This window comes from Lynx canadensis, chromosome A2 (genome assembly GCF_007474595.2).
Source record: "Lynx canadensis isolate LIC74 chromosome A2, mLynCan4.pri.v2, whole genome shotgun sequence".
Lineage (NCBI taxonomy): Eukaryota > Metazoa > Chordata > Mammalia > Carnivora > Felidae > Lynx > Lynx canadensis.
In genome coordinates this window covers 116,349,730-116,373,274 of record NC_044304.2, presented here as the reverse complement: position 1 = coordinate 116,373,274, position 23,545 = coordinate 116,349,730, and the positions used below count along the sequence as shown (strand labels likewise).

General features: G+C 41.3%; 1 protein-coding gene across 1 annotated transcript in view; it reads left to right on the top strand.

Annotated features, from left to right (window-relative positions):
• The window catches only part of GSDME (gasdermin E), a 67,074-nt gene that overhangs the window by 3,978 nt on the left and 39,551 nt on the right, over positions 1–23,545 (top strand). The window contains exons 2-3 of the mRNA XM_030308109.1: positions 4,805–5,034; positions 7,232–7,424. Coding sequence (XP_030163969.1) covers positions 4,824–5,034; positions 7,232–7,424 — 404 coding nt within the window. The 5' untranslated portion in view covers positions 4,805–4,823. The remainder of the gene's footprint in view (positions 1–4,804; positions 5,035–7,231; positions 7,425–23,545) is intronic.

Genomic DNA, 23,545 nt, shown 5'->3' with positions numbered 1-23,545 from the left:
GTAGACATAACCTACGTGATCAGCCCTACAAGACAAACAGTGGTACAGCCACATGATGGAGTATTCAGCTGCAAAGTTGAAGGTACTAACATGGGAAGATTTCCAGCACATCTTGTTACACGATAAAAAAAAATAAGATGTCTGCAGAACAGTGTGCAGACTTCTTTGAACTTGTATAAAGAAATACTGTGGTGGGGCCCCTGGGTGGCTCAGTTGATTAAGCATCTGACTTTGGCTCAGGTCATGATCTCGCGGTCCGTGGGTTCGAGCCCCGCATCAGGCTCTGTGCTGACAGCTCAGAGCCTGCAGCCTGTTTCTGATTCTGTGTCTCCCTCTCTCTCTGCCCCTCCCCCATTCATGCTGTCTCTCCCTGTCTCAAAAATAAATAAACGTTAAAAAAAAAAAAAAAAAAGAAATACTGTGGTAATATACCTGCAGGGAAGAGCCTTGAAAGGGTAGATGGAATCTGGGGACAAATGAGATTTCACAGTGTATTTTTTTCTTACACAATTTAGATATTTGAGCCATGTAATATATTATGCATTTAAACATAACAATAAAAAGAAACCTCTAGCTTTAACTTCGCAAGAATATATGGATTTTCTTGATTGAATTAGCCTGATTCTAATAAAAACCTATAAAGCAATAGCCACCTGCATTAGCTTTTCCTAAAGCACACTACTCTGTCAAGAAGAAAAATTAACTGTGTTTGATGGTGGATGGAAACAAAATAATTTAGGAGTTCCTTTTCTTTAGCCTCTAATTCCTCTGGGGAGGATTAGTGTCATTACAACAGCTTTGTCATCCACAACAGATGGATTTTATTATGTTATGTATATATTTGTTTTCCCTTTTTTTTTTTTTATTTATTTTGAGAGTGAGCGAGTAGGGGAGGGGCAGAGAGAGAGAGAGAGAATCTGAAACAGGCTCTGGCCTGTCAGTGCAGAGTCTGATGCGGGGCTTGAACACATGAACCGTGAGATCCTGACCTGAGCCAAAACCAAGAGTCGGACATGTAAATGACTGAGCCACCCAGGCGCCCCAAGTTATGTTTTTAATGGCAAGTCTGATTTGGCTTTTTCAGAAACCTGTTTGACCTGAAGGGAAGTTAGTGAACTCCCTTTCATGTTATACCAGAAAAGAATAGAAATTATAAAACTAGAGATGCAGATACCAATGGTGTATATACTGAGGCAGATTCTGCGGTGGCTCTGCTCTTGGACAAGCAGGATGAATTCCCACAGATCATTGGGGAGACCTTATTTTGTTAAAGGCTCTTTCCGTACATTCGGCAAAATAAATCTTGCACGCTACCCTGGATCCACTTTCAACAGGTATGTCCCCCACCAATCTGCTTCCTCCTGAATTTCCTTTCTTGGTACCTGGCATCTCTATCTCCTTGGCCAACCCACACCTGACATACCTGGAGACCATCCTTTGGAGTCCCTTTCCATACCACCCTCACATCCAACCAGAATTTAGGGGAAACCACCAAATCAGCATCTTTTCTATCCTTACACTGATGACATAGTTCAGTATAACCATTCGACGTCCATCTCTAATCTTGTTCCCTCTCAGTTGGTTTCCTGTTTTGCTTCCAGAAGATCTTGCTAACGGTCCACTCTTGACTGCATTGCTCCCTGTACAACCCCTCTGATGGCTCCTGCTGCTCTGGCCCCCAGCAAGGGAGGCACGGCTTGCATGGCCTGGACCAAGGCTTCCTCATCCCTGTCCTTTGCCCTTCTCTGCTCTAGAACCGTGCACTCCAATGAGAGAACCAATCCCAGAGCTTGAAAGGTAATTCTGTATCTGTCAAGCAAGTGGTGATGGGTATACTTACACAAAATGATGTCTCGTGGACCATGATGAGCTTGTCAGTCACAAATCTTGCCATGCACGATCTTCCCCACCCCTTCCACCACCTCCTGCAAATGCCAGGCTTTTATAATTGCTGATCCTCTGCCTGTTTCTACTTAGTCCACAAAATGCAGTTGGATCCTGTGTACTTCAGGAGGACTTCTCTGACCGTATGCTTCTCTCCAGTTGGATTTAGAACCCTTTTCTTGGTTCATTTCTTATGACGATGTCAATATCTAGCATAAACCCTAGCTGTTTATGTTTCTATCTGGCCACCAAACTAGTAGCTCATCAAGGAGAGAGATTACTTTATATATTTATTGAAGTATAGTTGACACCCACTGTTATATTAGTTTCAGATGTATAGTATATGATTTGACAACTCTAACTTATGCACACCACAACTGTAGCAACTGCCTGTCACCATACAAGGCTTTTGCAATACCATTGACTATATTCCTTTTGCTGTACCTTTCATCCCTGTGACTTATTCTATAGCTGGAAGCCTGTAGCTTCCACTCCCCTTCACCCATCTCCCTACCCCACCCCTCTGGCAACCATCAGTTTGTTCTCTGTGTTATGGGTCTGTTTCTGCTTTTGTTTGTTTATTTGATTCCACATATAGGTGAAATCCTCTGGTTATTTGCCTTTGTCTGATTTACTGAACCTAATACCCTCTAGGTCCCTCCATGTTGTTGCAAATGGCAAGATCTCATTCTTTTTTATCGCTGAGTATTATTCCATCACACACACACACACACACCACATCTTGTTTATTCATTTGTCTGTCAGGGGACACTTGGGTTGCTACCATATCTTGGCTGTTGTAAATGCTGCAGTAAACATAGGGTGCATATATCTTTTCAAATTAGCATTTTTGTTTTGAGTAAATTCCAGTAGTGGGATTACTGGATCATATGGTGTTTCTATTTTTAATATTTTGAGGGAGCTGCATATTGTTTCCCACAGCAGCTGCACCAATTTACATTCCCACCAAGAGTGCATGAGGGTTCCTTTTTCTCCACATCCTCACTATCACTTATTACTTCTTGTCTTTTTGATTCTAGCCATTCTGAGTGGTGTGAAGTGATATCTTATTATAGTTTTGATTTGCATTTTCCTAGTAATTAGTGCTGTTGAGCATCTTTTCATGTGTCTGTTGGCCATCTGTGTAGAGATAGATTACTTTTTGTATCAGTATCCTAAGTGCTTAATGCAAGTACCTGTGTGCAGTAGGCACTTAAGGACAATTAGTGAATGATTCAGGAAATGTTTCAATAAGTAAATGAGTGCTCAGCACAAGCAAGCAATTTAATATAGTGAGAGATGAATTACAGATGAGAGTCTGAGCATAGGGACTTTTCCTTCCTTGCTGTTCACTGTTTATCAAAAAGTAACTTTTTATGTTTTAGAACACTTTCCTTAAATGTTTATTCTTACTGTTAATACACAAGAACATAGGGAGCCACACAATAATCAGAGAAAAGGCACTTGAGAGAAGGGCGAGTGGTAAGTAAGGCAAACATTTTCTGATGTCCTAGAGGAGGTTCATGTTAAAGCAAGCAGGTTCAACTAGTTAATGTCTAAGACTAATCCCAGCTCTCAAACTCTGTGATTTTCTATCTGTGTGACTGCCAGACACAAGGGTACAAATACAAATAAACCACATTTCTTATCCATTGGATAATTTAATCTTTGAGCATGGATAATTAAAAAAAAACACCTTATTTCACTTGTGCTTTTTTTGAGTAATAATTACATGTGTGTGTATTTATGTGTATGCATATATATATATATTCGTGTGTGTATGTGTGTGTATATAGTCTATATGTATATAACTAGGTGCAATTTATGTATTGTGAGTTGTTAATAACGTTTGCCCATATTTCTATTACAGTGTTTTAAAAACAATTTGTAAAAGATTTTTTTACAAGTATTTTTTATAAGTATTCTAGTTTTTTTTTTTTTATAAATATTGTATTTTCTCAGTTTTCTGTTTGTCTTCCTAAAGGCCTTTCTCATCCTACAATTGAACAAATATTTGTATTTTTAACTAGTACTTCTATAGTTTCATTTTTCCTCAAAAACCCTCAAATCCATTGAGAATTTTCTCTTGTGTATGGCATGAGCTGGGAATCTGGCTGTATATTTTTTTTCAGATGATAAGCCCATTCTTCTGACACCATTTATGGAATAGTCTATACTTCTTCTACTGAATACAGTATTTTATATCTTCCAGGGTGTTTCTTCTTTTTCCCCACAGCTGAAGAGTGACGAGGTCTTCATTTCTGAATTAAAAAGTAATAGTTTCTTTCCATTTGTGAATAGGGGAAATCACACAGTGTGGAGAAAAAGCACATTGACCCTTCAAAGAAGAGGTCCTACCTTTGTATCTTACAAATTAGGGTTGTCAGTATGTTGGTCAACAAATATTCCCATGTGTCTGCCTTCTAGATATATTTCCTGACCATTGTGGCTGGCTCAGCCCGTATGACTGCTTCTGATGAATTGTGAGTGAACGTGTTCTGTGTCAGTTTGAGGCCAGAGCATGTAATTGCTGGTGTGAACTCTTTCCTGTTGGGTGATGATTGACAGTATTCAAGAAGGAGGCTTCCCCTTTAGTCTGGACCCTTGAATGACTACAATGGCAAAAGTTTTCTTGTCCTCCTGTGTTGGAAGTGTAGCGTGGCCCATAGATAAACCTTTCTTGTTATAAGCCACTAATATTTGGAACTTATTTTTTTCTGAAGCACAACCTAGCCTATCTTCACTTACACACCTGTTCTCTTTCAGTATTCAATTTAATTTTTTGTCATCAACTGAACTCACACTAGTTTTGTAGGGAGGAGATAGGATTGACACTAGGGAGAAATAAGGCAATTTTAGAAAAAAAAATAGGTGAGATAATAACTTCCTATTTAATTTGCGGGTAACTTTTTTTTTCCAGGTAATCTGGGGCTCTCATCATGTTTGCCAAAGCAACAAGGAATTTTCTTAAAGAAGTTGATTCTGGAGGTGACCTGATTCCAGTATCAACCTTGAATGACTCTGATAAATTACAGCTTCTAGGTCTGGTGACCAAAAAAAAGAGACTCTGGTGCTGGCAGAGACCCAAGTACCAGTTTTTATCTGTCACCCTTGGAGATGTGCTTACAGGAGACCAGTTTCAGAGTCCAGGTAGGTTCCTTTGGGTATATGCTACAGTTAGTTCCAGAAAGATGATGATTCATCTTCTAGGTTACATGCTGTCTTGAGTGATTGTAAGGTGAGATCTTATAATGAATTCTCCTGTTTCTTTGCATACTGTTCTTAGAGATATACCCTTTCTTTAAATGAACAAAATTCTACAGGGCAGACGTGAAAAGTTATAGCTTAAGCTTTAAAAAATAATATTGAAGTTTGTGATGTAAAATTAAGACATGTAAAATTAAGGCCCACCGTAGGTGTTGTGGCCACTGAGCATGAATAGGTTGATTCAGATCCTACATATCCAATGGGAGGGTGTGAAAAGTTTTATTACTCACATAATGAAGCTTTCTGGGGAGACCAGGATAGGCTCTCAAACTGGTCCAGAAATAGCTGGAGAAGAGGGGAGATAAAGTGGTAGAATTTCTGTGTAGCACTTTGTATAACCTAAGACTTCCATTTATCAGAAAATGACATTGTTCTGGCCTAAATCCAGTAGATACATTGAGTATTTGCTATGTGCCAGGCTCTGCATTATGTGATTTAGGTACATCAACTTGTAACAGAATTCATCAGGAAGGCATTATCTCCAAATTAGATATGAGAAAACTGAGGCTCAGGGAGATGAATTTTAGCCAGTTCTTCTAGCTAGGAATATTAGAATAGTGATTACAATCTTGAGCTCTTAACAACTGTTCTATGCTGCTCCCCTAAGAATTTCCCAAAGTGTTTGTATTCCATAGGATACAAATGAAATAGGAAAAGCCTTTGAATTGAGGGCATTTTCACAGTCTTCTTATTTTTGGTGGTGGTTAGAGAGATGATTCTCTGTTTTGTAAATTGCAAAGATAATGATGGGTGATTAATTCTCACTAACCTTTGTTGAGGAACGGGCTTTCTTGACTGGAGTGAAAGAAATACAGGTGTTGGGGGCAGTGAGTGGTTAGAAAGAAGCCTTTCAGACTTCAGGAAGATTGGAATGCCTTATGAAGTATAAGAGTATAAGGAGCCCAGGCGAACCTTGGGGCAGAGAAATGAAAAAACCCAGTGTGAAGTTCTAAAGAGCCTCTAAGTGTAGCCATACCAAATGACAGTGACTGAGACTATTTTTATGGTGGTATTTGGTTGGATTAGAGACGAGAACACTAGAAATCTGGAGACATGAGGCTGGCAATTCAGAGATGAAATCATCAGATGTTTATCTTTAGTGTCCAGAAAAGAAGGGTAGAGCTTGAAGGCAATGGGATAGCCATCTGGATGTGACCAGATGAGATAGTAATTCATGGAGGACTTGATGGAAGCTGGGACACTTGGTGGGTGGTGGCATCTTCCTAAGTCTGGGAAGCCAGAAAGTAAGGGTAGAGAATCTGGAGCTTGTGTGTTCCAGGATGGTGTTGGAGTGAGGGAGGGAGGGCAGGCATGACAACTGACTTTATCAGGAATAGAGATAAGGTATGATAAGGAATTAAATGGCTGGGTAGAGGTCAGTATAAACAGGTAAGTGTGGGGAGGGGAATTTTTTTCATAGAGATGGTAATGAAGGCCCAGGGAATGTTCTCTAAGATGGGTGGGAAGGGAAGGGAAGATGCCCAGGGTCTACTTGGCTGACCTGCTAGATATCACATAAGGCAGACCTCTCTGTTGTGAGTGGAGGCTGCTGTTTTCACTCTGCTTAGGTATCAACCTAATGAAGTCCCTTTATAGTCTTTACCCTGGAAAAGTGCACATTTAAAATATTCTATTTTATAATCTGGATAGTGTTTAAATGGATGCTTGCTTGAAATTTTATTTATTTTTAAGTAATCTCTATGCCCAATGTGGGGCTAAAACTCACAACCCTGAGATCAAGAGTCGCATGCTCTTTTGACTGAGCCAGCCAGGCACCCCTGGATGCTTGCTTCAACATTATTCGTTAAACTCTTTAGATACTTTTTGTGCACCTATCTATATATGTATATATTGGAATGGAAATTAAAAAAAAATCACCTGGTAGAAACCCTGGCCACCAGTTCACATCGTACTGGCTCCATTTTCCTTTTCACATACACAGCATGGCTGCCAGACTTCCAGTTTGAATGCAAACTTCATGTTTCTCATGGATTTCCACAGGACTGGAAAGGTAGGTGACCTAAGGCAGAGAGGTGGCCGTATTATCATCAGACTCCTTTGCATGTCTCATTCACTCCAGCGGTTGTGGAGTCGGACTTTGTGAAATATGAGGGCAAGTTTCAAAACCAGCTGAGTGGGTCCATCGAGACGGCACTAGGGAAGGTCAAGCTGAGTATTGGAGGCAAAGGCCTTGTGGAAAGGCAGTCTTCATTTGGAACCCTGAGGAAGCAGGAGGTGGATTTGCAGCAGCTCATGAGAGATTCCACTCACAGGTAATGAGAATTCTGTTTGGCATTTTGGATTTTGACATGTGTCCCATTTAAAGGTCATTCATTTGGACCTTTGTAAAAAGGGTGACCGATGGGAACTTCGCCCCAAAGCAAACATTATTGAATGCCTGTCGTGCTGAAACTTGACGAGAACTTATCTTTTACTCTGGAATTTCTTTATTTTTAGTGTGAGTGGTGAGACCTGGAAAGCACCATTTTTTTAAAAAAATAAGGTATAATTAATATATAACGTTGTATTGTTTCAGGTGTACAGCATAATGATTTGCTATTTGTCTATATTGCAAAATGATCACCACAGTAAGTCTAGGTAATACCTGTCACCGTGCATAGTTGTAAATAGAATTTTTCCTGTGATGAGAAATTTTCAGATTTATTCTCTTAGCAACTTTCAAGCAGGCAATACAGAATTATTCACTATAGTCCTTGTACTGTAAGTTACATCCCCATGACTTATTTATTTCATAACTGCAGGTTTGTACCTTTTGATCTTCTTTACCCACTTTACCTACCCCTCACCCTCTACCTCCAGTAATCACTAATATAGTCTCTATATGTATGAGCTCATTTGTTGTGATTCCATATATAAGTGAGATCATGCTGTATTTGTCTTTGTTTGACTTAGTTCACTTAGCATAATGCCTTCAAGGTCCATCCATGTTGTTGCAGATGGCAAGATTTCCTTCTTATATGTGGCTGAATAATATTCCATTGTATATGTATTAAGTTAGGTTCCTGACCGATTCCAACAGTGTCTGAGAATTCAACTGAATGCTGACACTATCTACTTAAAGATAGTATCAGATTCACAGGTGAAAGATTCAGTCCTAAAAGACTGCCTTCAACCCTTACTCTGTATCAGATGCCAGCAGCAAGTTAGTTATGCCAGGCTGTTAGTTATGCTTCTGACCACCTGGCTACAGATTGGAGGTTCCTGTGACCTCCTCCTTGGACTTTAGATGCCATTCACACGTCTAAGTTATTACCTGTACTTCTGGCCAACTGGCTAAAAACCAGATTCCTATGATTCCTTTCTTGAGTTCAATTAATTTGTTAGAGAAGCTAACAGAACTTGGTAACATTTTACATACTAGGTCACTGGTTTATTATAAAAGGATATAACTTAGGAACAGCCAGGTAGAAGGGATACATAGGGTTGGGTGGGGGAAAAGGGCGTGGAGCCTCCATGCTCTCTCCAGGTCACCACTCTTTCCAAATCTTCACGTGTTCACTAATCTGGAAACTCTCTGAATGCTGTCTGGGTTTTTAGGGAGGCTTTATTACATAGGCATGATTGATTAAATCATCATCGGCCTGTGATGACTGATTCAACCTTCAGCCCCTCTCCCCACCCTAGAGATTGGGGTGGGGGTACTGAAAGTTAAAACCTTGTAATTACACTGTTGGCTCCCCAGGTAACCAGACCCCATCTTTAGGTTAACTAAGGGCTTTCCAAAAGCCACTTCTATCCCTCTTACCACAGGAAATTCCAAGGGTTTTAGGAGCTCTATGCCAGAAACTGGATTAAAGACCAAGTTTAAAGACTATATATTTCTTACTATAAATCACAATATAACATATATGCCCTATTTTCTTATCTATTCATCCATATATGGACACTTAGATTGTTTCTATATCTTGGCTGTTGTAAATAATGCTGCAGTGAACATGGAGTGCAGATTGTTTAAATACTTTACATAAATACCCGCAAGTGAAATTTCTGGATTATATGGTAGTTCTATTTAAAATTTTTGAGGGACCTTCATACTGTTTTTCATAGTGGTGGCACCAGTTCATGACTCCACCAACAGAGCCAAGGTTCCCATTTCTCCATATCCCCTCCAACTCTTGTTATTTCTTGCCTTTTTGATACTAGCTATTCTAACAGGTGGGAGGTGATATATCATTGTGGTTTTGATTTGCAGTTCCTTGATGATTAGTGGTGATAAGCATCTTTTCATGTGGCCATTGGCTATCTGTAGGTCTTCTTTGGAAAAATATCTATTCAGATCTGCCCATTTAAAAAATTGAATTTCTTTTTTGCTATTGAATTGTATGAGCTCTTTATTTTATATATTAACCCTGTATCAGGTATGTGATTTGCAAATATTTTTTCCCATTCAGTAGGTTGCTTTTTCATTTTGGTGATGGTTTCCTTTGCTGTGCAGAAGATTTTTAGTTTAGATGTAGTCCGACTTGTTTATTTTTATGTTTGTTGCTTTTGCTTTTGGTGTCAGATTCAAAAAGTCATCGCCAAGACCAATGCCAGGGAACCTACCACCTATGTTTTCTTCTAGGACTTTTATGGTTTCAGGTGTAACATTCAAATCTTTAACCCATTGCAGTTCATTAAAAAAAATTTTTTTTAATCTTTATTTTTGAGAGAGACAGTGAGACAGAGTGTGAGTGGGGGAGGGGCACAGAGAGAGGGAGACACAGAATCTGAAGCAGGCTCCAGGCTCTGAGCTGTCAGCATAGAGCCCGATGCGGGGCTCGAACTCAAGAACCGTAAGATTGTGACCTGAACTGAAGTCGGATGCCCAACCAACTGTGCCACCCAGGCATCCCTTGAGTTAATTTTTGTGTATGGTGTAAGATAGTGGTCCAGATTTATTCTTTTGCATGTGACTGTCCAGTTTTCCCCACACCATTTATTGAAGAGACTGTTCTTTCTCCATCGTATATTCTTGGCTCCCTTGTAATTAATTAAATGACCACATATATATGCATAGGTTTATTTCTGGGCTCTCTATTCTGTTCCATTGATCTATATGTCTGTTCTTACACCAGTACCATACTGTTTTGATTACTGCAGTTTTGTAATATAGTTTGAAATGAGGCCATGTGATGCCTCCTGCTTTGTTCTTCTTTTTTTAAGATTGCTTTGGCTACTCAGGGACTTTTCTGGTTCCATTTAAATTTCAGAATTGTTTTTTTTCTGTTTCTGTGATAAGTGCATTGGAATTTGATAGGAATTACATTAAATCTGTAGATTGTTTTGGGTAGTAGGGACATTTTAACAGTATCTTCCAATCTGTTAACACAGAATATATTGTTTATTTCTTTTTCAACTTATTTTATCAGTGTCTTACAGTTTTCAGTGTACACAATATTCACCTTCTTAAATTTATTCTAAAGTGTTTTATTTTTATGCAATTATAAATGGAATTGTTTTCTTAATTTCTCTTTTTGAATGTTCATTATTAGTGTATAGAGATGCAACAGATTTTTACGTATAGATTTTGTATCCTGGAACTTTACTGAATTATTAGTTCTAACAGTTTTTTGGTGGAGTTTTTAGGGCTGTCTCTGTAATGTCATGTCATATGCAAATAGTGGTAGTTTTACTTCCTTTCCTGTTTGGATGCATTTTATTTCTTTTCCTTGTCTCATCACTCTGGTTTGGACTTCCCAGACTATGTTGAGTAAAGTGGTGAGAGTGGGCATCTTTGTCTTGTTCCTGCTCTTACAGGTAAAGCTTCCAGATTTTCACTGTTGAGTATGATGTTAGCTGTGAGCTTGTCATATATGGCCTTTTACATTGAGGTATGTTCCCTCTGTACCTACTTTGTTGAGAGGTGTTCTCATAAAGGGATGCTGAATTGTGTCGACAGTGCTTTTTTTTGCACCTATTGAGGTGATCATATTATTGTTACCTTACATTTGGTGAAGGTGGTGTATCACATTGATTGATTCATGCATATTGAACCATTCTTGTATCCCTGGTGTAAATCCCACTTGATGATTATGTATTATCCTTTAATGTGGTGTTTTATTTGGTTTGCTAATATTTTGTTGAAGATATATGCATCTATGTCCATCATGGATATTGGCCTGTAATTTTTTTCTTTTTTTAAACTGAGGTATAATTGACATGCAACATTATATTAGTTTCAAGTGTACAACATAAAGATTTGATATTTGTATACATTATGAAATGATCACCACAATAAGTCTTGTTAATATCTGTTACCCTAGTGGCATATAATTTTCTTTTCTGTGGTGTTGTTGTCTACGTCCTGTATCAGGGTAATGCTGGCATTATAAAATGAGTTTGGAAGTGTGTTCTCTTCTATTATTTGGAAGAATTTGAAAAGGATTGCTATTCTTTAAATGTTTGGTAGAATTCACCCATGGAGTTATCTGGTCCTGGACTTGTGTTTGTTGGGAGATTTTGAATACTACTACAATCTCCTTATTAGTAATTGGTCTGTTTAGATTTTTACTTTTTTTCCTGGTTCAGTCTTGGTAGGTTGTATGTTTCTAGGTATTTGTTTCTTTTAGGTTGTCCCATTTGTTGGCATATAATTGTTCATTGTAGTCTTTTATGATCCTTTGTGTTTCTGTGGTACCAGTTGTAATACCTTCTCTTTGATTTCTGATTTTATTTGAATCCTTTTCTTGGTGAGTCTAGCTACAAGTTTGTCAATTTTGTCTATCTTTCCAAAGAACCAGCCCATAATTTCATCGATCTTTTCTGTTGTCTTATTGGTCCCTATTTCATTTATTTCTGCTCTGATTTTGTTATTTCCATTCTTCTCTTAAGTTTGGGCTTTGTTCTTTTTCTAGTTCCTTGAGGTGTAATGTTAAGTCGTTTGTTTGGGATCTTGTTTCTTGAAGTGTAGGTATTTATTGATAATTATTTCCCTCTTAGAACTGCTTTTGTTGCATCCCGTAAGTTTTGATGTGTTGTATTTCTGTTTTCATTTGTCTCAAGGTATTTTTTTTGTCTTTTGATTCATTTTTGACCCATTGGTTGTTCCATAGCATGTCATTTAATGTCCACATAATGGTGAATTTTCCAGTTTTCTTCTGGTAATTGGTTTTATCATAATGGTCAAAACAGATTCTTGGTAAATTTACTAAGACTTGTGGCCTAACCTCTGGTCTATCCTTGAGAATGTCCCAGATGCACTTGAGAGGAATGTGTATTCTGCCGCTTTTGGATAGAATGTTCTGTATGTATCTGTTAAGTTCTTCTGGTCTAATGTGTCCTTTACAGCTGATGTTTCCTTACTGATAATTTGTCTGAGATGATCTATCCATTGGTGAATGTGGGTTGTTAAAGTCTCATACTGTAATTGTATTGCTGTCTATTTCTTTAGGTCTATTAATATTTGCTCTATGTGTTTAGGTGCTCCACTATGTCAGATGCATAAATATTTACAAATGTTATATATTCTTGTTGGGTTGACTCCTTTAACATTAAATAATGCTCTTCTTTGTTATTACAGTTTTTTGTTCTAGTTCCTTGAGGTATAAGTATAACTGGCCCAACTTTCTTTTGTTTCCATTTTTAAAAATTTTTTGTTTGTTTATTTTTTGAGGGAGCGGGAGAGAGAAACCCCAAGCAGGCTCCACACTTTCAGTGCGGAGCCCAATGTGGGGCTCAAACTCAAGAACTGTGAGATCATGACCTGAACCAAAACCAAGAGTCGGACACTCAGCTGACTGAGCCCTTCTTTTGGTTTCCATTTACATGCAATATCGTTTTCCAACCCTTTACTGTCAGTTTATGTGTCTTTACATTTTAAGTGAGTCTCTTATAAGCAGTATATAGATGGATCCGGATTTTTTTTTTTAATCTATTCAGCCACTCTTTGCATTTTTTTTTTTTTATTTTAAAAAAAATTTTTTTTTCCACGTTTATTTATTTTTGGGACAGAGAGAGACAGAGCATGAACGGGGGAGGGGCAGAGAGAGAGGGAGACACAGAATCAGAAACAGGCTCCAGGCTCCGAGCCATCAGCCCAGAGCCTGACGCGGGGCTCGAACTCCCGGACCGCGAGATCGTGACCTGGCTGAAGTCGGACGCTTAACCGACTGCGCCACCCAGGCGCCCCTCACTCTTTGCATTTTTATTGGCATATTATTCCACTTACATTTAAGGGAAGCACTCAAAAAGGATGTTACTTTAGGAAAATATGTTCCTTTTTTTTAATAACAATTATACTATTTATAAAATGCTAACAAGGAGAGTATGCTATGTCCTACATTTTTGAATATTGGTATCAGAAGTGGGAAAATGACATTCCCCTCAGGCTTCTGCTAATTTTCTGCTTAGGAAAAAAAAAGCAAATTAGGGACTTCAGCAGAGGAGCTGGTTTTCGACTTTGAAATCTTGAAGAAAACCCCACAGTTTTTCATTGTTCAGCTTGTAGTAAATACATTTTATCCAGTGTAACTCATTATTTTTACTTTGTTTATTGAACACTCAATAATTTTGTCAAGTGCCTACTGTGTGCCATGTACCATTCAGCATGCTTGGGATGCTGTAGTGAACAATATGCCGACATTTCTGCTCTACATTCCAGTGAGGAGAGACACAAACATGCAACTTAGTAAAATCTATAGTGGGTTGATGGGGATTGGTGGATTGGAGAAAAATACAGCAGGGAATGGGGGGAATTGGGCATGCTAGGAATGGGAGCTATGATTTGGAAAAGTAGCCAGAGAAGGCACTGTGGGGAAGCTGACATCAAAGCATAGATTTGAAGGAGGATAGATTCGAGTATAGGGGTATCCTGGGCAAGCATGTTGTGGGCAGAGGTCAGTGTGGCTGGAACTAAGTAAGCTGGGCAGGAGAAGGAGAGTCAGAGGGGGTAAAAGGAGCAGATGGCAGGTCCTGCAGGGACTTACAGGCTGCTAGAAGGACTAGTTCTCATGCAGAGTAAGATGGGAAGCTGCCAGAAGACTTGGAGCAAAGAAGTGACATGATGGGACTTAAGTTTTAGAAGGATCATTCTGGCTGCTGGATGGAGAAGAGACTGATAGGCAGAGGCAGGGAGTCCCACCGAGAGGTTATTGCGGTAATCCTCATGAGAGATGTTTCAGTTTGTACATTATCCTAGGTATGTTTTCCTGTGTAGTTTTATCACCCCTTTCTTCTCTTTACCCTTCTTCTTTGAAAACAGAAAATGCATCTCCAAATAAAGAGAAAACTCACCTTTAAGTATAGGTGATTTATCTTTGCTTTTCTAACATAGGAAAAGAATTATAGGAAATAAAAATACATTCTCTAATTGAACAAAATTAGGTTTAAAAAAGTAATGTGTAAATAATACCATAAAAGTCCTATATCAAGCATTTAGTGGGTGGGTTTTGTATAGACATTGAGAATGTTGGGGCAGCTGCTGTCTTCAAAACTCATTCACTAAGGTCTGGTGCTTAATGGGCACATTGGCCAGTATCCACTTCCTTCTGGTACTTTCTAGGATCCTAAGACTCAGCAGGAATCTCCCTTTGGTCAGAGAACTTTAAGCTCTGTCTGGTGATACTGGGTGAAAGGGACAGCCTCTTCTTTCTCTGATAGTCATAGTTTTTATTTTCCTTTCTCTATGGCTTTTTTTCTTTGCTAGAGAGACATTTTCCTTTTCTACTCCAATACTTGGGACATACCAGAGAAATACTTGCTGTTTACCTGGAAATAAAATTTATTTGGGCATTGTGCATTTTCATTTGCTAAGTCTGGTAAATAAGGGGGAAGAAGCGCAGGTGGGCTGGGAGTGTTGGGGGGCTTCTGTTTCTCAGTCATCAGACCTCTTCCATTGGTTAGCCCTGTTTTGCAGTTTTGTTATTTCTATTTTATGAACCACCTTTGGCAATGCTTATAATCACATTTCCCAGTATGGGTTTTCCAAACCCTCTTCATGATTCAGGTGTGGAAGATAGTGCCGACAGGAAGCATAAGGAGAGGGCTCAGTGAGTAGAGATGGGAGAAAATATTGTGAAGAGCAAGAAGTTATTGTCAGCAGTTGTAAGTGGGATTATAGGGAGGCACCCACTGTGTGCCAGACACTTGATGGCACCGACGTAAAGTGTGCATTTGCTCTGCACAGCTCTCTTCTTTTACAATTAAAGATCTAAGGCTCAGGAAGGAAAAGTAACTTGTTTCCAGTCCCATAGCTCAATTTGGATGCTGGATCTGGGATTCATCCCAGGATTTCCTGGCTCCAGAGCTCCTGTTCTTTCTTCTAAAATCGTGTGTCAGTGACTGTGAGGCAAAGAAACTGGCAGAGGTAAAAGTCGCTGCAGTTCTAGCACAGGACGAAAGGTCAAGCATGAATTCATGTTTCCAGTGGACCAGGTGCACGCGTCTGCAAGCCCGGTGCCTAGCTAGCCCTGTCCACCGGGAGGTGCTGTACACAGGGGTAAGATCACCTCAGGAGCGTCATTAGAAACCCATTCGTTGTAGAGGTGATGGGGAAGGGATGGCCTGGGGCTGAGGATGGAGGTGACACCAGGAACATTGTAAAAGAACACATTTGACATCTAGAAATGTAAGATGTGTCTTACAGCAGTCACCTCTTCCTTGTTCTGTTATTAGAGGGAAAGGTAAGCTGCAGGGGAGGAGAGGGATGGCAAGGGGAGACCCTCCCAATCACGGGATAGAGATCATGTAAAGCTAATATTCTTCTTTCTTCAAACTGGAGTCATAAATTCTTATCCACACCATCTACCTGTCTTTGGACTTGTGCAACATCATTGGATTGATAAGGTGCTCTTTGCCATACGTGTGGCCTTGGGAGTGGTAATTAGTAATGCTTAAGTGCTGTACATTCTTGAGGGCTTATTTGCAGTCAGTCATTTTTATTTCAGGTAATTTAGATAAGTTGTCACCAGTGTAAAAGTTATTTTAGCCCTCAGAATTCATAGTATTAGCTTTATTGTCTGTGAGATATGTGTACATCTCAAAAACAAACTTCATCTATCCTTGAAAACACAAGCGCCTGTATATGTAACCTTATCTAGCATTGTTGGGCATGAAGGTATTCCATGGGACTTAACCTTCCAGACACCTGGAGCTGACCCCTTTGAATGAGAGCTCTGTCTATCTTAAAACATTCTTTTTAAAAAAATTTTTTTTTGTTTTAATTTATTTTGAGAGACAGAGTGAGTGGGGAAGGGACAGAGAGAGAGTGAGGGAGGGAGAATCCCAAGCAGGGGATGGATGTGGGGCTCAAACCCATGAGCAATAAGATCATGACCTGAGCTGAAATCAAGAGTAGGATGCTCAACCCACTGAGTCACCCAGGTGCCCCTATCTTAAAACATTCTTAATTGAAAATCATGCTAAGATATATCAGGAGCTGCTGCTGCTGCTCTTCCTCCTCCTCCTCCTCCTCCTCCTCCTCCTCCTCTTCTTCTTCTTCTTGTCTTTCTTTTTTTTTTTTTAATTTTTTTTCAACGTTTATTTATTTTTGGGACAGAGAGAGACAGAGCATGAACGGGGGAGGGGCAGAGAGAGAAGGAGACACAGAATCAGAAACAGGCTCCAGGCTCTGAGCCATCAGCCCAGAGCCCGACGCGGGGCTCGAACTCACGGACGGCGAGATCGTGACCTGGCTGAAGTCGGACGCTTAACCGACTGCGCCACCCAGGCGCCCCATTGTCTTTCTTTTTAAAGTTTGTTTATTTATTTTGAGAGAGAGAGAACAGAAGGGCAGAGAGGGAGAAACAGAATCCCAAGCAGTCTCCACACTATCAGTGCAGAGCCTGACATGGGGCCTGAACTCATGAACTGTGAGATCATGACCTGAGCTGAGATCACGAGTCAGATGCTGAACTGACTGAGCCACCCAGTGCCCCTTCTTCTTCTTCTTCTTTTTTTAAAATGGAGATTACCACATTATTGATCTTTTCATAATGATTTGTATTCATGTTTTTATTTTTTTAACAGTTTTTTAAAAAATGAGGGGCGCCTGGGTGGCGCAGTCGGTTAAGCGTCCGACTTCAGCCAGGTCACGATCTCGCGGTCCGTGAGTTCGAGCCCCGCGTCAGGCTCCGGGCTGATGGCTCGGAGCCTGGAGCCTGTTTCCGATTCTGTGTCTCCCTCTCTCTCTGCCCCTCCCCCGTTCATGCTCTGTCTCTCTCTGTCCCAAAAATAAATAAACATTGAAAAAAAAAATTAAAAAAAAAAATGAGAGAGAAAGAGCATGTGAGCACGGGTGGGGCAGAGAGAGAGAGAGAGAGAGAGAGAGAGAGAGAGAGAGAGAGAGAGAATCCCAAGCAGGCTCCACACTGTCAGTGCAGAGCTGGATGCGGGGCTTGATTCCACAAACTGTGAGATCACGACCTGAGCCAAAACCAAGAGTCAGACACTTAACTGAGTGAGCCACCCAGGTACCCCAGGACTCATGTTTTATTCTTGAGATACATAATTATTAAAAACATAAAAATATTTTAAATTAAAAAACATTTTAAAAATGTTTTAAAGATTTTATTTTTAAGTAGTCTGTACTGTGAGGCTTGAACTTACAATGTGAGGCTTGAACTTACAGCCCTGAGATCAAAAGTCACATGCTGTACTGACCGATCAAGTGCCCCAGATCTATCATTATTTTGTAATAAACTCTCATTTTTCTGCCTTGTCTTCCCTTGTCAATGGTCATCTGTTACCACGTTAAGCCTTAAGTGTAACCACAACAACCCACCCCTCTCTGCACCTGATTTATTTCTTCTAATCTCCTAGGGTCTTGGGGAAGTTTATTCCTGGTAAATAACTTCTGGAACTTGGTATGTCACTTCTGCCCCTGGCCTCAGTTTCCTCAGCTGTTGGTGAAGTCACAGGCCTAGATGATCTTTGTGGGTTTCCTCCTGGGTAAATGTTAGAAGTGAGTGTACTACAGAGTGTGTCAGCCCTTCTCCCTGAGTTCAGGCCTTGGTTTCAGCTGATTTCTAGAGCAGATACCATTCTCATTCTGTGTTGTGTCGTAAAGCAAATTCTGGTAGAACAGATTAAAGTTCTGCATGAATGTGTGATAATTAGAAGTTTGGCTCTTCATTAAGAATTCCAACTTACAGGGGTGCCTGGCTGGCTCAGTTGGCAGAGCATGCGACTCTTGATCTCAGGGTCATGAGTTCAAGCCCCACGTATGGCGTGGAGTCTACTTTAAAAGAAAAGAATTCCAACTTATAAATTATAGATCTTGCAAGCACTAGTATGGCAATGACAAATCTTCATAATAATTTAAAATATTTCAAAATCACACTCAATCTTATTATATCTAAATACTTCCAAATACCAAAGTTTTACATACACAAAATTTTAATTTTTTTTTAACATTTATTTATTATTGAGAGACAGAGAGACACGGAGCTTGAGCAGGGGAGGGGTAGAGAGAGGGGAAGAGACAGAATCTGGAGCAGGCTCCAGGCTCTGAGTTGTCAGCACAGAGCCCAATGCGGGGCTCGAACTCACAAACTGCTAGATTATAACCTGAGCCGAAGTCAGCTGCCTAACTAACTGAGCTACCCAGGCTCCCCTACACACACAAAATGTTAAATGCTATGCTTTATTATGGCTCACGTCTGACCTCTCTAAAGTTACTACAGTAGCTTTCATGAGTACTGTTTCTTTCCTTTTCTTTCTTTCTTTTTTTTTTTTAAGTTTATTTATTTTGAGAGAGGGAATCTCAAGTAGGTTCCATGCTCAGCATGGAGCCCGACACAGGGCTCGATCTGATGACCATGAGATCATGACCTGAGCTGATATCAAGAGAGGGATCCACTGAGCCACCCAGGCACCCCTCATGAGTTTCAAAGTGCCATCAACTGTTACCTTATTTAAAAGTTCTTTGAGTTCAGGGTTTTGAGGGCCCATATCTGTCTTTTTTTTTTAAATTTTTTTTAATGTTTATTTTTGAGAGAGATAAAGACAGAGTGTAAGTGGGGAAGGGACACACACACACACACACACACACACACACACACAGAATCTGAAGAGGCTCCAGGCTCTGAGCTGTCAGCACAGAGCCTGACACAGGGCTGGAACTCATGAACTGCAAGATCACGACCTGAGCTGAAGTCGGATGCTTAACCGACTGAGTCACCCAGGTGCCCCATCAAGGGCCCATGTTTTTCTTAAAGCAGCTATGCAATGAAGTTGGAACTGGTCTTTCCAACAAGGTAAATTTCCCTGTGGTCAGTAGATAGTTTGGAAATCCTTTTGTCTTAGTGCTTGTCTCTGTGCAGGCATCATTTTTATTTTAAACTTTATTTATTTAGAGAGAGAGAGAACCAGCAGGGGAGGGGCAGAGAGAAGAGGACACAGCAAATCTCAAGCAGGTTCTATGCTGTCAGCACAGAGCCCGATGTGGGGCTCGAAATCATAAACTGTGAGATCGTGACCTGAGCTGAAATCAAGAGTCAGACGCTCAACTGACTGAGCTGCCCAGGCTCCCCCGGGCATCATTATTTTAAATAGAGTTTGTGCCTAACAATTTAAAGACTTAGGACCACACATACTTAGAGAACAGGAGTATCCCGACCTTAGTCCTTTCCTTTATTCTCTTTTTTTCTTTGTTTCTCCTTCACAGTTAGCCTTTAAGTAGTCAAACCAGGGGAGGGCATCCTGAGGGCTGGGGGTGGGAGCAGCCAGGAGCATCTCTTCATGCTTTTCTCTTGGTGTTGGTGGGAGGGGTATTTTTGGCCACTCACGGAGTGGTAAACTACAGGCTCATTTTTAAAATGAAAAAAAAAAAAAACTGATTGTGGAAACATACATACAGAAGTATAAAGAGTGGTGTAACAGGCAGTCATATATCATCTTCTCCCACTCCTGGCTTAAAAGAGATCTTTTGCTTTAAACCAAGACATAGGAGCCATCTTTTTCTCTTTCGATGCCCCAGATTTCATTAATAAAATAGGACTAGTGTTCCCAAGGTATGTGTGTGAAATGAGAGAATACAAAGCATGGCACGTGCCAAGTCCTCTTTGCATGTTGCTGTTAGTGTGAACACCTCTGTAACCATTGCAAAAATTATTACTTGTCCCGAGTAGAGCTTGGGTATTCAAGCCAGGAAGGTCAGAGCTGTCAGAGGTAAATGTGTGACTTAGTCTTTGATAATAGAGCAGGGAGATGCTGAGTTTCAGAAGAGAAATAAAGTCAAGTCCTTGGAGTTTCTAATGTGTAGCATTTCCGATCTTCACATCTTGGAGGAGACAGGCAGCCGTGTAGCCTCCATTGGGAACCCTGCCATGGAAAGACTAACTACCTTCAGTGGAAGCGGGGGAGGCTCTGGTCTGTGCCAGTGGCAACAGCCTGGCTTCTCCCAAAATGAGTGTGGACCAGACATGTAGCTGTGCCATGAAGTCTGGAAAGCAGTAAGCTGTTCTTCACGTTTTGTTCCAGGAGGTGCTTGTTCAGTTCTTGAATAAAGATGTACGAAGCCCTTGAACAACATCAGTAAGACGTTAATAGCTTTGTCTTGGTGAGCTTTCAAGGACCCACCAAGCCTACTATTCTTGAAAGATGTCTTTTCTGAGACGAACCCTGCTCCCCCCCACCCCCGCCTGGCCACACCCATCTCTGTGCTCTTTGAAAGTCAGTCAACTTGTTATTTTTTTCAAATTATTCTGTCTCCTGGTTTTGATCATAGTTCTTAGAACTGGGGGCTCCTGGAAGCTTGCTTGACCTTCTCTTATTTTTATCCACAGTATAATCATAGGTAACTAATAACCCCTCATGTGGGAGATGAGGGTGTTCTGGGGATTCTTTCACATATTTGATCCTGGGAGTGGTTTGTGTGTTTGTTTTGTTTTGTTTTGTTTTGTTTTGTTTTTTTACAGAAACCATCCTGTCCTATGAGGTTTACTTTGACAGGTTACTTCAGATCTTTGTGGAACTAGGTACGATTTAAGTCCTGAGGAGAGATGTTCAAGCACTGTTTTCTTCTACAATTGGTAGACATTATCCTATTTCATCAAATCCCAGATGTCATCTGTTGTAAGTTGCACCACTATTTTGCATACCACTAAGAAAGAACACTGCAAGTTAAGCCATGTCACCTGTCAATTTTAAAACATCCTGATTTCAGATATGTAAAAATGTGGGGAAAAAAATGTGTGTTTTAAAATTGATGAGACGTGGCATTCAAAATTGGATTGCCTGGAACAAATCAGGGTTCGAGTTCAGATGAGCAAATGTTTATCCCACCTGAGCTCTTCACGTGGGGTCTGACACATGGACTGTACCCATTACTCTTTTTTAAAAAAATGTTTCTAATGTTTGTTTATTTTTTGAGAGAGAGAGAGAGAGAGAGAGACAGACAGACAGACAGACAGACAGACACTGTGAGCAGGGAAGGGGCAGAGAGAGAAAGAGACAGAATCTGAAGCAGGCTCCAGGCGAGCTGTCAGCACAGAGCCCAAGGCGGGGCTCGAACTCACGGACCGCGAGATCAGGATGTGAGCCGAAGTCGAACGCTCAACCAGCTGAGCCACCCAGGCATCCTAAACCTCCTTCTTGGTCTGACTCCTCCTGAGGTACTGGTTGGTGAGGCTTAAGTCCAGTTGTCTCAGCCAGAAATCTGAGTACCAGACATGGCTCCTTCCTCACCTTCTCTCCCACACCTAGTCCCTCACTAGTTGGTTCTACCTCTTTAGTATCTTTCCTACCTGTTACTATTGCCCTAGCCTCACAACCACTTCCTGGTGCTGGCCTCTACCATCTGTTCTGTGGATGTCCACCAGGCCTCCTGGTGGATGTCCTCCCCTCTGTCACCCCTCCCAGTAGATTCTCCACAGGCCATGGGTTGGATCGTGTCCCTTCCCGGCTCATGCCCTGCTGTGCTCTCCACTGTCCTAGGGTGGTGTCCATACCCTCCTCTGGTTGGCATGGCCCAGCTTTTGCATTTCAGTGTCCTCTCCCACCATTCTCTCCTCACACTCTCAGGCCAGTCCCTGGAACTTATTTCAATTCCTGGGATTAAGCCCCAAGCTCTTTTCACCTCAGGCCATGTCTGACAGCTCCTTCACTCCTGTCCCCACAGAGGCACAGAAGGACACATGTAGACTCCCCTCCTCTGCTTCTGGCCAGTTCCTCAGAATAGCCCCCACTGCCTTTTCAGGAGCCATGTCACCCAGGGATTCCCCTATTGGGGCACAGACCAGTGTTACTCTATGGGGTAACATATGTTGTACGTGCCTGATCCCGTGTCTGTGTTCCTCCCAGCACACCCTCCAGCTCACCTCTGGCCCTGCACAGTGTCTGCTGCATGCTAAACAGCATTTGGTTGAGAGAATAATTGGTTCACGTTCACTTTACATCTGAAGAGCCTGAATCGCTGAAGTTAGTTTGCCTGGACTTGGCATTTAAGCCCAGGTCCACAAAACACATGATTTTTCAGGTCTAGCTGCTGAAGCACGGAGCTCTGAAGGAGAAAAATGTCCAAAGGGCTCCTGCATGAACTCACCTCTGCACACCAGCTTTACTTGGTTTATCATCTTGTAGACCTGGAGCATCTCAGAAGCGGTGGCAGTGACTGAATCGGTCTGTGTGGAAGCTGAATGTCTGTAATTGCTCAGGAGTTTTGTCCTCTCTCTCTCCCTGGGTTGTATGCAAGCGAGATGAGGTGTCACACAGACTACAATGTGAACAGAGGTGGAGCCACTGCAGTGTGGGGGTCACCTGGTCGTGTTGGTAATCATGTGCGGTGAGCCTTGTGCCTTGACTTTCAGTTTTTTCCGGCAATTGACAATCCCGAAGTCACCACCAAGTGAGAGAAAGAGCGAGGCTTTTCTCATTGTATTGAAGTGGAGGCTCCAGGGTGCAGTTTAGGTTTCTGAGGCTTCCTGACCCCAGCTCTGGGTTCAGTATCTCTGGTGTGCGGGAAGTTTCTTTTATGGTTGAAATGGAGACTCTTGGTTGGCAGTGAGGAGCCAGGCTATGGGTGGCTGAGAGGGCCTGCTGCTAGGCTCTGAGGAGCAGAAAGGCTGCTTGTGTGTTAACAAGCATGTATTTAGTACTTTCTGTGTGGAAGGCCCAGCGGAGGTCTTGGAGGGAGAGGGAAGACAGAAGGGCACAGGGTTGCGGGGATGGACACACTCAGGTGCATTCTCATCCTGTCCCTTATTAGCTGTGTGCCTTCGGGTCATTGGCTTATGAGGCCTCCGAGCTTCTTGTCACCCTGTGAAATACAGGTGACAAGAACTTCACAAGCCTCTTAGGGTGCCTCTAGTGGCAGAGAACCTCATATAGGATATCATTGTGAGGTAGGATGAGCCACCCTTAACCCAAGTTAATGGTGGATGGTTAATCCAGTGGCCCCTTGGGGCCCCAATCCCCATGCACTGCGTATCTCAGCAGACTTACCTCTCCTCTTGGT